This window comes from Stylophora pistillata, chromosome 8, assembly GCF_964205215.1.
Source record: "Stylophora pistillata chromosome 8, jaStyPist1.2, whole genome shotgun sequence".
In the NCBI taxonomy this organism is placed as follows: Eukaryota; Metazoa; Cnidaria; class Anthozoa; order Scleractinia; family Pocilloporidae; genus Stylophora; species Stylophora pistillata.
In genome coordinates, this window is record NC_142526.1 from 12,009,401 (window position 1) to 12,021,351 (window position 11,951).

The window sequence follows — 11,951 nt, forward strand, 5'->3', positions numbered from 1 at the left end:
GTTCCGTTTTTGGCGCCAAAATGCAGTCGTAAAGAGTCTGGGGACGAAATAGCTTTTTCCTATTAAATAGGCGCAACAAATTTAAATACTTTTTAACAATCAACCGAAGACATTATGGGGCGCCGTTTGTAAATTCATTATTTATTTCGCGTTTGGTTGTTTTTTACGTGATGTTCTTTTATTTATGATAATTTCATTATATCCATTGGTTATTTAATAAAACCAATCTCGCGTTATTTTGGTTATTTGATATAACCAATGTTGCGTTATTTGGACGCCATATTTGCATTCGGTGTATATTGTAGGGATTCTGGGCAAGTTCCTTTTTCTTTGCGCCTTTGTCAAGCTTTGATCGCGTTTTCGGCCTGGCTGATCTTGTCCTCTGTAGATAGGTTTTGGCTCCTTTTTCTTCTTTTCGTTTATGCATCAATACTGCTGGGCAAAAACTGAGCCGGTCAGGTCTTGAAATCATCAAGTCTGATGACACTTTGGTTATGTAAGATACACGTGAAACAAATAATTTTAAGATTTCTAACACTTGAACTAAAAAATGGTTTCATCGAATAAATAACCAACGAACGCAAGATTGGTTTTATCAAATAACCAAATAGCGCAACATTGGTTATATCAAATAACCACATAACGCAAGATTGGATTTATCAAATAACCAAAGTAACGCAAGATTGGTTTTATTGAATAACCAATGGTTGTAATGAAATTATCATAAATAAAAGAACACATCACGTCAAAAACGACCAAAAGCGAAATAAATAATGAATTTACAAACGGCGCCCCATACACGTCGCAGTTTTCTCCGTTAACATTTTAAGCAGGTCACGCAAAGGAATAGGACGTGACTTCTGCTAACCTGACACTTCTCTCTCTTTTAGGCTAAAATCTTACTCTTTTCTTTACAATGATATATGTAACTCTCTTGCCTATAATTCTGCGAAGAGGAAACAGGAAGTCATAATAAAGCACTACACAGAAACCCACGCGCATATTAAATTGAAAGCGGAGTACTTATCCTCGCTTTAGTCTGAAGAGAACTATTGAAAGTTTCACCTATGCTGGAGCGAGATGTTTCGTTATACACTTTGCTAAATACCTATGAGTGCATTGAACGAGTTTTAAGCATAATTATGTCAAGTTTCGGCGTCGTTCTACAAAAAGAATTCCCCATGGAAACGAATGAAGACAACAATTTACCAAGCCGATCTACAATTGTTTCGTTGTTCACTAAAATTCACATGAACCGAAATATTACAACTTTCCAAATTCTAGAAACAACATAACATCGAGTGCAACTTTACATTTCGGGGATGTTAGAATTATTCGTGCGGCTCAATTGTATCATGTTGGACTTTACAGAGATGGAATATTTGAAGCGATAAGAATAACCAGTTGTCAAAGACGCTTACCTCTCGTAAAAGGACAACAGGAACTGAATTCAAAGCTTGCTGATCACTAACAATTTAAAAGTGGCGACGGGTAGCATATCTCATCAAATGTATATCGACAATGTTTAGCGGCATTACATCTACAACGGAATAAGCAAATCATCCAAAATGAAGGCGCTGGGCCCAGTAACAAGAAAGCCTCGATTGTTGTCTCTCTCAAGTGTGGTCTTTATGAAGAACGTGGGCTCCTGTTCCAAATATCAGCAGGTTATAGAGATCATTTCCCCCTCAAGAGATTACAATAACCACTTTATAATCTTGTTTCCCCTCAAGACATCGTGCTTTTTACCGATTTCCTTCCCTTTGGCAATTCTCTTTTTTTTTTTCCTTCGTGTCCCCAATTTGTTCTTCAACCTTGTTCTTGATGCACTCGTCGGATAAAAATGATATGAGACTATATGGACAGTGGGTTACCCCATCTATCTGGGGTCTCCCACCTTCTTGTAAACCGCAGACCTCTAGAGTGTTCCTCTCCCTCTAACGGTAAACTTTCTTCACCAATTTCCTGAGAGCGGAAACCGCATGAAATTTGAATCTATACATAGCAGTATGATAAGACCAAGAGAATGTTATATTATTTTGATTAGACTGACTAAACAGTGTGTAGCCCACCAGCGAAGATGCGCCTTGTCCTATCATGCACGGAGTTGGTTTCAAGGGATTGATAGAGTAGTTCGAAGGAGTAGATTTTTTAGAGGAGAAAAGATGACACGAATAAAGCATAATAAAGCGGTCAAATGTTAACAAGCTTCTTTCAGTATCATATTGATGTTTGACCACGGAGATTTTCAAAGTCAAACAACTTTGCAGTTTGGCCAAAGGTTTTCGCCAAAATCGCCACTTGCTCGCTATTATCCATCTTATAATTAACAATTATTCACCAAAGTGGAGGTGGTTAGTGGTGGATATTTATCGAGCCGCGAAGCGGCGGGGTAAATATCCACCACTAACCACCGACACTGAGGTGAATAGTTGTTTTAGTATATACTAAAACAGTGAGATGATATACACCACCGTAGTTAATTTTAGTGATTTCTTCGCTTGTCACGGATGCAAACCGGGACGCCATTTTTTCCCGAGTTGCTCGGAGGTAAATAGCAAAGGATATTCGGAGTTTGACTAGCCAATCAGAGCGCGCCTTCAACGCTATCCACTGTTTTAGTATATACTAATTTACACTATAACCGTGAGAACCTGCCATTTATCATATATACAGAGAAAATATACTTAAGCAGGTTGAAGTATGACTGTCTAGACTCCATAGCTGGATGAACATACAATATCGTCTCCCTCACAGGCAGCCGTTGTTTTGTAACGTGTTTGTGCTCTTCGCGTTGTCACACCTGGAAACCACCAGCTGCTGTGGGTAAGACAACTTTGGAGATCACCTTTTCAGTAATAATATAAAAACAACTCATAGACATTTTAAGGTTCTTTTTTGTTTTTCTTCGTAAAAATGATAAATTTGGTGTAGTGGTTGTAATAGGCCGGAGGAATGCCATCTGCACGGCTATGTCTACTTGTGAATGTCATTTTAGGGACACGTCGTCCACTTTTCTTACGGAGTCGTTTTGAAACTTATTTAAATATTTCGTCACTTTTTGTAAATATTCCTCCTTATTTTTCTTCTTTAAGCTGTTCATTCATGCCGGCTTTGCTGAAACTGAAGTGGTATTCGGCAGGACTTGGCATGCACGTATTAAAACAGCGCACGCAATTGCGAGATATGCCCGCCGGTGAAAATAATACAAAATTATTATGGGAAATAAAGAACAACTTGTGAGGTCTAAAGAGTCAAGCTTCACCAAAACTAGAGATGATAAAATATGTTGGCCGAGCGGTCGTACACAGGGCTGCTCTAAAAGCTTGCGTACGCTTGAACGCGCAGCAAATAGTGAGGCCAAACTTTCTGGACTTCTTTTACGCCTGATTTCATGTCAATAGTCCATTTTACAGTTTTACAGGGCCTGTGGAAGTATCTGTGCGACCGCGGGTTCAAATTTAAAAGAGCACCTCCGCAAAATTACAATTGAGTTTAATCACATTATTCATGAACCTGTCAAAGGAAGTGTTATAAGTAAGAATAATTTACATCATGACGAACTCCAATCAAAAGTCAGCAAAGTACTAAATTTTATTTTTTTTTTACTTTTAACCTCAGGAAACTATAACTTAATACAAGGGTATATCATTAGTCTTAACTATCCTTTGCCCACTCCGTTTTGTTAAATTTTACAACTTTCCTACTTCTTTATCACAAGTCCTCTTCTTTGTTACATTTACTCAAACAATGGAAGACATGACTTTGGAATGAAATTAAAAAAAAAAAAAAGAAAAAGGCCTTTAAGAAGACCATATGGGCTGGCCAAGCGAGACTCACAAGGTTAGACAATAATTGTTTTATAGTGAAGGTGTGATCTCCACCGTACTAAAAATAATCACATCTGCGTCTCTCATTTTTATTTGATAAAAATAGAATAATTACACTCGGTCAACCTTTTCAAGGGAAAAGAAGGAGAGGAATGCCTACTCACAAGTAACAGATGTGATTGCCTGTTGTCATCTTGTCACAATTTTGAAACGTTTAAGTCCAAACTTAAGGCATTTCTTTTTGCAAGAGTTTTTAGCGACTAAGTCATTTCTTTTATAAGTCATCTTATTTATTTCCGTCCATTACCTTGTAAAGCACATAGAACCTTCGTATATGCGCTATATAAATGAGTTGTATTATCATGACATGAAGTTCGAGGACGAACCAGAATCTTGTTTCATGTACACGGCCCGAGTGATTCACAACTCTCGAAAGTAATATTGGACTTCACCTCTTCGTAACTATGGGCTTCCCTTCTTTAAGCTTTACCCTAATGCAGACCTTGCGGTACTCTTACCCTTGGGGAAAAAGTCATGCCCACAAGCTGAGCAATGTATTCTGAAAACAAAAATTAACAAATACGCGTTGAAAGAATTCCATAACTAGTAAAATGTCAAAAGAAAGATGTTTTTCGCGTCGTCACAAATGGGGAACAAGGAAAAACGGCTACTATTATATTGATGATGACTGCCAAGTGACATTTTTTATAACTTAGGATTACCGTGCACCTCCAGGGGTGTCTCGCGTGCAAGCGATGTAGCACGTCCGGTTTAAACTGTAGATATCTAAACCCCTATATCAAATTAAAGCTTATAGGACTATCATCAGACTATACCAAAAATTTTGAAAAAATTGAACTGTCGAATTTTTTACGACTACTAAATGCGAGCGCCCGAATCACCTTTTGAACGTTACATGTCAAAGCGAAGTTTGTTTTTCGCTTATTTGATGTGTTCCTCCGTTTCCGGGGCCAAAGCGCGAAAAAAAGGTGTCTGCGATTTGCCATATTCAATTTCAGTGAAAAGTTACAGAACATTTTTGAAATACGATTAAAAAAATGTGGAGTGATCGAACAAAAATCGCTTTTGAAAAAAGGTATTTAGAAATAAAAAACTCGGAGACCCGCTTTTGTTGTTTATATGTAAAACTAGCTACTGTCAAAATTTGAGAGAAATCGAACAAATTCACTTTGACATGTAGCTCTTAAACGGTGATTCGGGCGCTCGCATTTAGAAGTCGTGAAAAATACGAGAATTAATTTTTGTTTCAAAATTTCTGGTATAATCTGATAGCCAGTCCTATAAACTTGATATAGGGGTTTCGATATCTACAGTTTAGACCGGTGACCATGGGAAAATGAAAGCTTAGATAATAAAAAAATTAAATGCTCCAGTTTGGCCATTCAGTGACGATGGGGGATTTCTGAAGCTAGTTGAATTGTGACAAACTTACATGTTGTGCTGAATAAGCCAGACAAGACACTGCCAGTGTATCTCTTGGGAGGATGGCAAAACCTGTAAACCGCTAGGTGTGTCCTGAAAATACACATTACAAGAACATTCTTCTCACTTTAAAATAGTACTTTTTGGTTCTTGGTTAAAAGTATCTAATGAAACAATGAATGACTAATGTTTCGTTAATACAATGAATTATTAACTTGATTTCCTGATTGACTTTGATTGACACTAAGTTTCGCAATTAAGCCACGTAAATAAGTCTGCTTTCAGTTCAGATGGATAGATTCGAAGTGACCTTCATGTTTTGCTGACCTGTCGCGCTGACCCGTATTCTGTTTTACCCTGATCTGTTATATCTGTTGCTGACTTGTATACCGTGAAACAATCCTACTAGACATCGCCACAGAAGTAAGTTATTAGTGCTGCAATTCTAGCTAATAGTTTGACTCTTGTGTTTATGTATCGATAGATCCTGTTCAGTTTCTCAAATGTATCTAATTTCTTTTCTCTAGATCGAATAATAATATACTGGAATAAATTATACGATTTGCGTAAGCTAGTTGGATTGCCTGTTTGGTTTATCGGACAAACTAATATCTTTTTGAGTTCTTTCAAGTTCAAGTCTTGGCACCTCCACGTGAAGGGGATAACCCTAGCACTTCAGGAAGTTATTTCTCCTTGCAATATCTGTACATTTTAATGCCAACAATGGGGAAGGGGAAAGTAGAATATCAACAAATAAATTCTTTGTGATCGAACACCATATTTTCTCAAAGCTCAGTTTTAAAAAAAAGGAAAATCAAAAGGCACAGGTTGAGTAACAATGATCTGTATAGAGAATGCATACATGACATATTTGTGATTGAGGCAACATAGGTAAACTTAATAAACCATATAAACTACAAAGCTCACTTTCACAACACAGTCACTATGCAAAAAGGATACAAAATTATATAAAAAATGTAAACATCACATTACACAAATAGGACTAGACCCTAGCCTTCCATTAAGTTATTTCTCTTGCAATATCTCTACATTTTAATGCTGACAATGGGGAAGGGGAAAGTACAAATATCAACAAATGAATTCTATGTGATTGAACAACATATTTTCTCAAAGCTCATATTTACAGAGATCTGTTTCAGACAGTAAAGAGAATTCATATTTTGATCTCAGGAGTGAAACCATTTGACCCTGCAACTAAGGTAGATTATTAGATTTAGGATTAAGTAGAACCATGCCCACTCAAACTGCCAGGAGGGGACAAAAAAACAGCTACCAAAGACTTTGGAGCTGGGGTTACAGTGTACTTGATGGTAAATGACAGGAGTTGGAGTCAGAGAGAAAGGATCTAATATGTCCTCTCAGCTAAGAAATCATCGATCCTTGCTCTCTGACAACCAGGAAATTACCTGCATAAATATGTAACACTCGTCATGGCCACTCTGTGGTCTAACCCTGCAAGGTCCACTGGAAGAAAGGCAAAACAAATAAAGATGAAATAGAACTTGAAAAACATAAAAATGAGCCTCCATTAATTAACAGTTGATTTATTGGAAGATGACATCGATGTTACTGTTTGGGGTTGTGCTGATTAATTTGCATTGCGACAAATTAGAGTCTGTCATTATACCTGTCAATCAATAAAATTTTAACCTTTTATATGTTGTTCATTGTTGTAATGATTAAAAGGTGAATTTAATATCAAAATACGTTTGTGCATGGGTTTTTGGGAGGGTGACAGTTTTGGGGATGGCTAAATTTCTCCTCCTAGATGAGATGTTAGTCTATCACTCACTCAGGTTACACCTAGCTTTTTTTTTCCAGGTTCTAGTGAGTTCACCAGTATTCATTTAAAATTCTGCAAATTTCCGGAGAAAGGCACTGTAGGAATAAGTACCTATTCCTAGAACATAATATATAATGACCTGGGTGGGGTGCAAACCAGGACACCTTCAAATGAGGTCTAGTGTGCTAGCTGATTTATTACAGATAGTTTTTTTTTCTGTTTTCCATGCTTCTTTTAGCTATACTGAACAGTATCAAATTCACAACTACAGAAGGGCAAAGATATTTGAAAAATCTAATGTGTCTGGTATCCATACTTACCAGTATTTGTACATGGAACAATCTGTACAAACTGCATCCACATCTTGGTTATTATGCTATCAACACAAAAATTACAGTCAACATAACAATTAAATAGAGCATTCAAACATTTTATCTTTAATCCCTATGCTCATTATTTTCAAAAACACTTTGTCTAACATTTTGCTTGATGCTCTCGTTTGTGATAATCATCACAGTTTCTTCCTAATATTCTCAAGCACAGCCTATTGATGATTAACAATTATTTGCCAAAGGCGAGGTAAATATTGTCAAAAAATTCCCGAGACGAAGTCAAGGGGATTATTTGACAATATTCCCTGAGCCTGAGGTGAATAATTGTTTTAGTATAACTTCAGCGCTGAACTAGAGAGAAATTTCTAAAATCATAACATAAATAGTAACATTCATTAACATTTTATATAAACCACGTGGAGTGGTTTATATAATGTCATATAAGGAACCACTCAACCTATCAGATTGCTGGAAACTCTTTGCTCAGCTCTGAAATTATAGTAAGATCCAAGATACACTATATACATCAAATCCTGCCCTTTTTAATGATTTTGGAGAATCCTTAACAACTGGAAACATGTTAAAGGCCTTGCTCAACTCTAGCTCAACTAAAAGTGGAAGAGAGTCAATTCGTGAAGAGAGAGAAGGTACAGAAGGTGATTGCTCTTGAGTTAGCAGCTTCATGAACAACTCTTGTCCTTCAAGGAAAGTTTTTCTAAACTTCGGTTGTAGACACAGCAGTAATACACTTTCATGAAAAGAAGAGGTTACACAGCTTACATCACCTGTTTTCAAGACATCAGATGCCTTCCAGAAGAGAAGAAATTGTGGCCCCTTTCCACTGTTACTGCATGATGACAACAAGTACACATTGTCATAATCTCCTGGTTGCTTCTTTTCCTTGCCACTGTATTTTGATGAAAAGAACTCATCCTCTCCCAGTTGTGTGGCAGAATCAAGAATCAAAGTGAAATAAACCTGCACATTGGGCTCCAAAATTCTCTGCAATGTACAGTGCACATGTTTGCCCAAATAATCTGAAATTGTCAGGAACATGGAGTCAAGCTCTTCCAAACAGCTGAAAATTTCTTTCATATGACCTCTTTTTTCATCTCCTGTTTTCATACCTGCCAGACTGACAAGAGAAAGAAAATGAGAACAGAGAGAACCTCTGAAGAGGCCATCGGCATCTACCAAATAGAACATTTGATAAAGTTCAAGGGAAATAACCTTGGTCTTCATGGACAAGTCATCCCTTGACAAGAGCTGATGATGTACAAAGAGGAACTCCTCTTCTGTCTCTTTGACTTGACCCAAGGAGTGCAGTAACTGACCTAGTAAATAGTGGCAGAAGGCAACATCTGGATGATCATGGTGCAAGCCATGGTGCACAAAGATGTCATTGGCTATCTTCCCATTGTCCAAAGCTGAACACACAAACTTTCCTTTCCTTTGCAAAATAGATGCATCTTGAAGATAAGCAAGACCTGTCTGAAGGGAGACCTTACGACAAGTGGATATGAAGATTTCTAATGCTTCTTCAATGATTAATTTAGCATTCTCGAAATTTCCAGCCTTACTCTCCAGGTCACCTGACTTCAAAAGGATTTCTCCTACTTCAGGGTGGTGGTGATTTAATTTCTCAAATAAGATGTGAGCTTCCTTCAGATGATGATGCACCTCTTTTAGGTTTCCCTTGTGCAAGGCAAAGGTACCCTGTAGACTCTTGCATGATCCAGCCATGTGATACCCTCGACCAAAGCAGTGGATGAATATTTCCTCAGGTTTTTGGAGAGTGCTCTGTGCTTCACTGGTCTCACAATACTTGACTTTGAAGTGACCAATTTGGTACTGTAAAAAGCCAAAGAGTGGGCCATTTCCACCATAAACATGCAGGAATGTTGACTCCAACTCGTCAATTAGCTGCCTAGCTTCTTTGAGGCACTTAATGGTGCCAAGGTCATAACAGGTTGTTATGAAGTCAGTGGTTGTGCTTTCATGAATGCATCTGCAGCAAACAGTTGCAAGGCAAATTCTTCCAGTTTGTCATGTTTAATCTTTTCATCTTCATGTTCTTTCAGCTGCAAAGACATCAGCTGCTTCATGTACTTCAGTGCAAACGCACCACTAATGTCATCTGAATGTCAAATTTCACAGCAACTCTGAGACTATCAAAATAACTTTTGTAGTCTGTGATCATGAGTTCCCTAGACAAGCGAGCAAGTCTAAAAATAACTTTCAACATCAAATGATTGTCCATTGGTGAGGTTCTTGCAGTATCCTGGTACAACTCAACTGCAGCATTACAATAAGACTGAGCTTTCCGATAGCCCCCACAGACCTTATGGAAGGCTGCCAAGTTAACAGTAGCAATAACAATGCCCAGATGGTTCTGTTCACGTGGAAAGTACCTCAATGCACTCAAAAAGCAGTTTTCACTAAGCTCATACTTCATCCTCAGATTTAACATTGCTCCCACAATGATCATCAAATAACTATCACTTGGAGAGTCCTGATGGCAGTTTGTTATTTTTTCCAAACAAGCAATGTCTCCACTTTGAAAAGCCAGGAGACTTGCAAGATATACCACATTTAATTCATTACAAGAATCACTTTGAGGAGGATGAAACATAAAGTTGGTTCTGGAACCTTCTAAGGAACCTACATATCATATAGTTTGTACAACATATCTTGGTGTAGCTTTAAGGTAAGCTTGACCTTCATCACAGCCACTGACTGCTCTAATGATTCGAGACAACTTTTCAATACTGTTACTTCCATCTGTGATCTTGTCATGGAGAAAATAAAATTGCAAATTTTCAAGAAGCCTGTCACAAGCAGCTTTATCACTCATGATGATAGATGATTTGAAGATCAGATTTTTTTTCTCCTTTTCTTTCTTCCTAAAATGAAGTAAGACAACAAGAAAAAACATTTAGCTTCTAAGGAAACTAATACATCTTATAATATATTACCAGCAGGGGTCATTAGAAGGGAAATATATTAAAATCCATGTCAATGTGTGCAAGTATACAACACCATTACACATTCACCTAATGTCAATGTGCAAAAAGTAAAGCCAATTACATTTACTACATTTCAAGCAGTGACTGTTTTGGTCACAATGGCCACTAGAAAAGAATTTATGGCCATTAAATTTTGAAAACTGGGAACTAGTTTTCAACCACTGTGTGGCAAGTGGTAACATTAATTTTGTTAAACTTATAGTATTCACAATTTGATGTCAAAGCTGATATTCAGTGATACTTCTGCACATATTAAATGGTAAGTTCGACCCGAGTGTGCATCTACAGTTGTGCAAACAGCTAAACGAAATCATAGAGCACGACTATACAACATTCAACCAACAATTTCCCCTTTAACATCTGTGCAATTTATTGGCAAAAACCACCTAAATGAATAAAGAAAACTTGAAATTACTGATTGGACTTTTTTTTATCATGGTGGCTTGAGAAAGTCAGACTAAACAAAAAGGAGTTAGTAATGAAAGGCTCTAGTTCAATACACCATTACTGCAGGTCTCTTATGGAATTTCATTTGGCATCCAACTGTCTCTTGTCATTAGTATCACTTCTTCCGTTTATAACAACAATCCTTGCATAACACTACTGCAGAAGAGCATAAATAACGATTATTGAAAGACTGGGAATGGACTTTTTGTATTAGTTCATAATTTAGGGGGTCCACTTCCAGGGAAATTTTTAAAATGCATTTTCATATACTTGTTCAGTTACAAGCACTGATGCACTCTTTTATAAAAGGTTTATTAACCTATTGATGTCCAGTGCGCCCGTAAGCGCCCATGTGGACCCACACCCTTTCTACGCCTTATGACGTCATCACTTTTAACCCTGGAGCACGACTTTTAGCACGTACTTGAACAGGTTGAAAATATCTTACAAACGATACCAGAATGAGCGCAATTGAGTGAAGGAGATTAGAGAAATAGCCAAAAAACCATGTAACTTTGACCTGAAAATCTGCACGAAAATCTCGTTCCATTACCCACCTACCTTTCTGAGCATGTGGTTTGAAAATAATGAGTAGTTTCCTAAAACATCTCTACACCAAAATGAAGCCTACTAAATCTCCAGCAAGTGAGGAGGAACTTCAGGCAAGGAAAGGGGGAAAAAAAGGGCAGGAGAAAGAAAGAAATGTAAAAGTCGTAAGTGGGGCATTACTTTTTAACCCAAAAATTTTGCTTTCTGCACATGCCCGAGATTTTCAAGCTGCCATTTTGCATTTGGATCGAAAGGCCGTCGAGTGTACAAGCTGTCAATGGGTTTGTGGTAAGTTTGAGCTTTTAAACCCACAACAGTGACCCGAAATCTGCTGGACTAGCTTCAAAACACAGTTTTTCACAAAAGCTGCGGCTATTAATGGATTAAATTTGTATTTTGACATTGTTCAATGATAAGAAGTGTTCTTAATTTGTGATAAAGACTATTAAGGGGTTCTTCTTGGTAACTGTAACTAATAATGGAAAGGTTACTTCACTCAGATAAACATGGTCCACAGGCC

The 11,951-nt window shown here is 37.5% G+C and overlaps 2 protein-coding genes and 1 long non-coding RNA gene across 3 annotated transcripts in view; 1 reads left to right on the forward strand and 2 right to left on the reverse strand.

Annotated features, from left to right (window-relative positions):
• Positions 1 to 11,951, forward strand: part of LOC148724991 (uncharacterized) — a 312,950-nt gene that overhangs the window by 273,331 nt on the left and 27,668 nt on the right. The window lies entirely within an intron of this gene.
• On the reverse strand, positions 3,479 to 8,248 carry LOC111330742 (uncharacterized). Its single transcript, XR_002694839.2, has 5 exons — positions 8,195 to 8,248; positions 7,398 to 7,453; positions 6,701 to 6,758; positions 5,284 to 5,366; positions 3,479 to 4,389 (listed from the first exon to the last, which is right to left on the reverse strand). It is a non-coding gene; the product is annotated as an uncharacterized LOC111330742 (long non-coding RNA).
• LOC111330738 (uncharacterized) lies at positions 7,460 to 10,340 on the reverse strand. The gene is made up of 2 exons (XM_088731425.1): positions 9,524 to 10,340; positions 7,460 to 9,417 (listed from the first exon to the last, which is right to left on the reverse strand). Exons 1-2 carry the CDS (start codon positions 10,039 to 10,041, stop codon positions 7,905 to 7,907), a joined length of 2,031 nt encoding a protein of 676 aa, XP_088587551.1. The 5' UTR covers positions 10,042 to 10,340; the 3' UTR covers positions 7,460 to 7,904.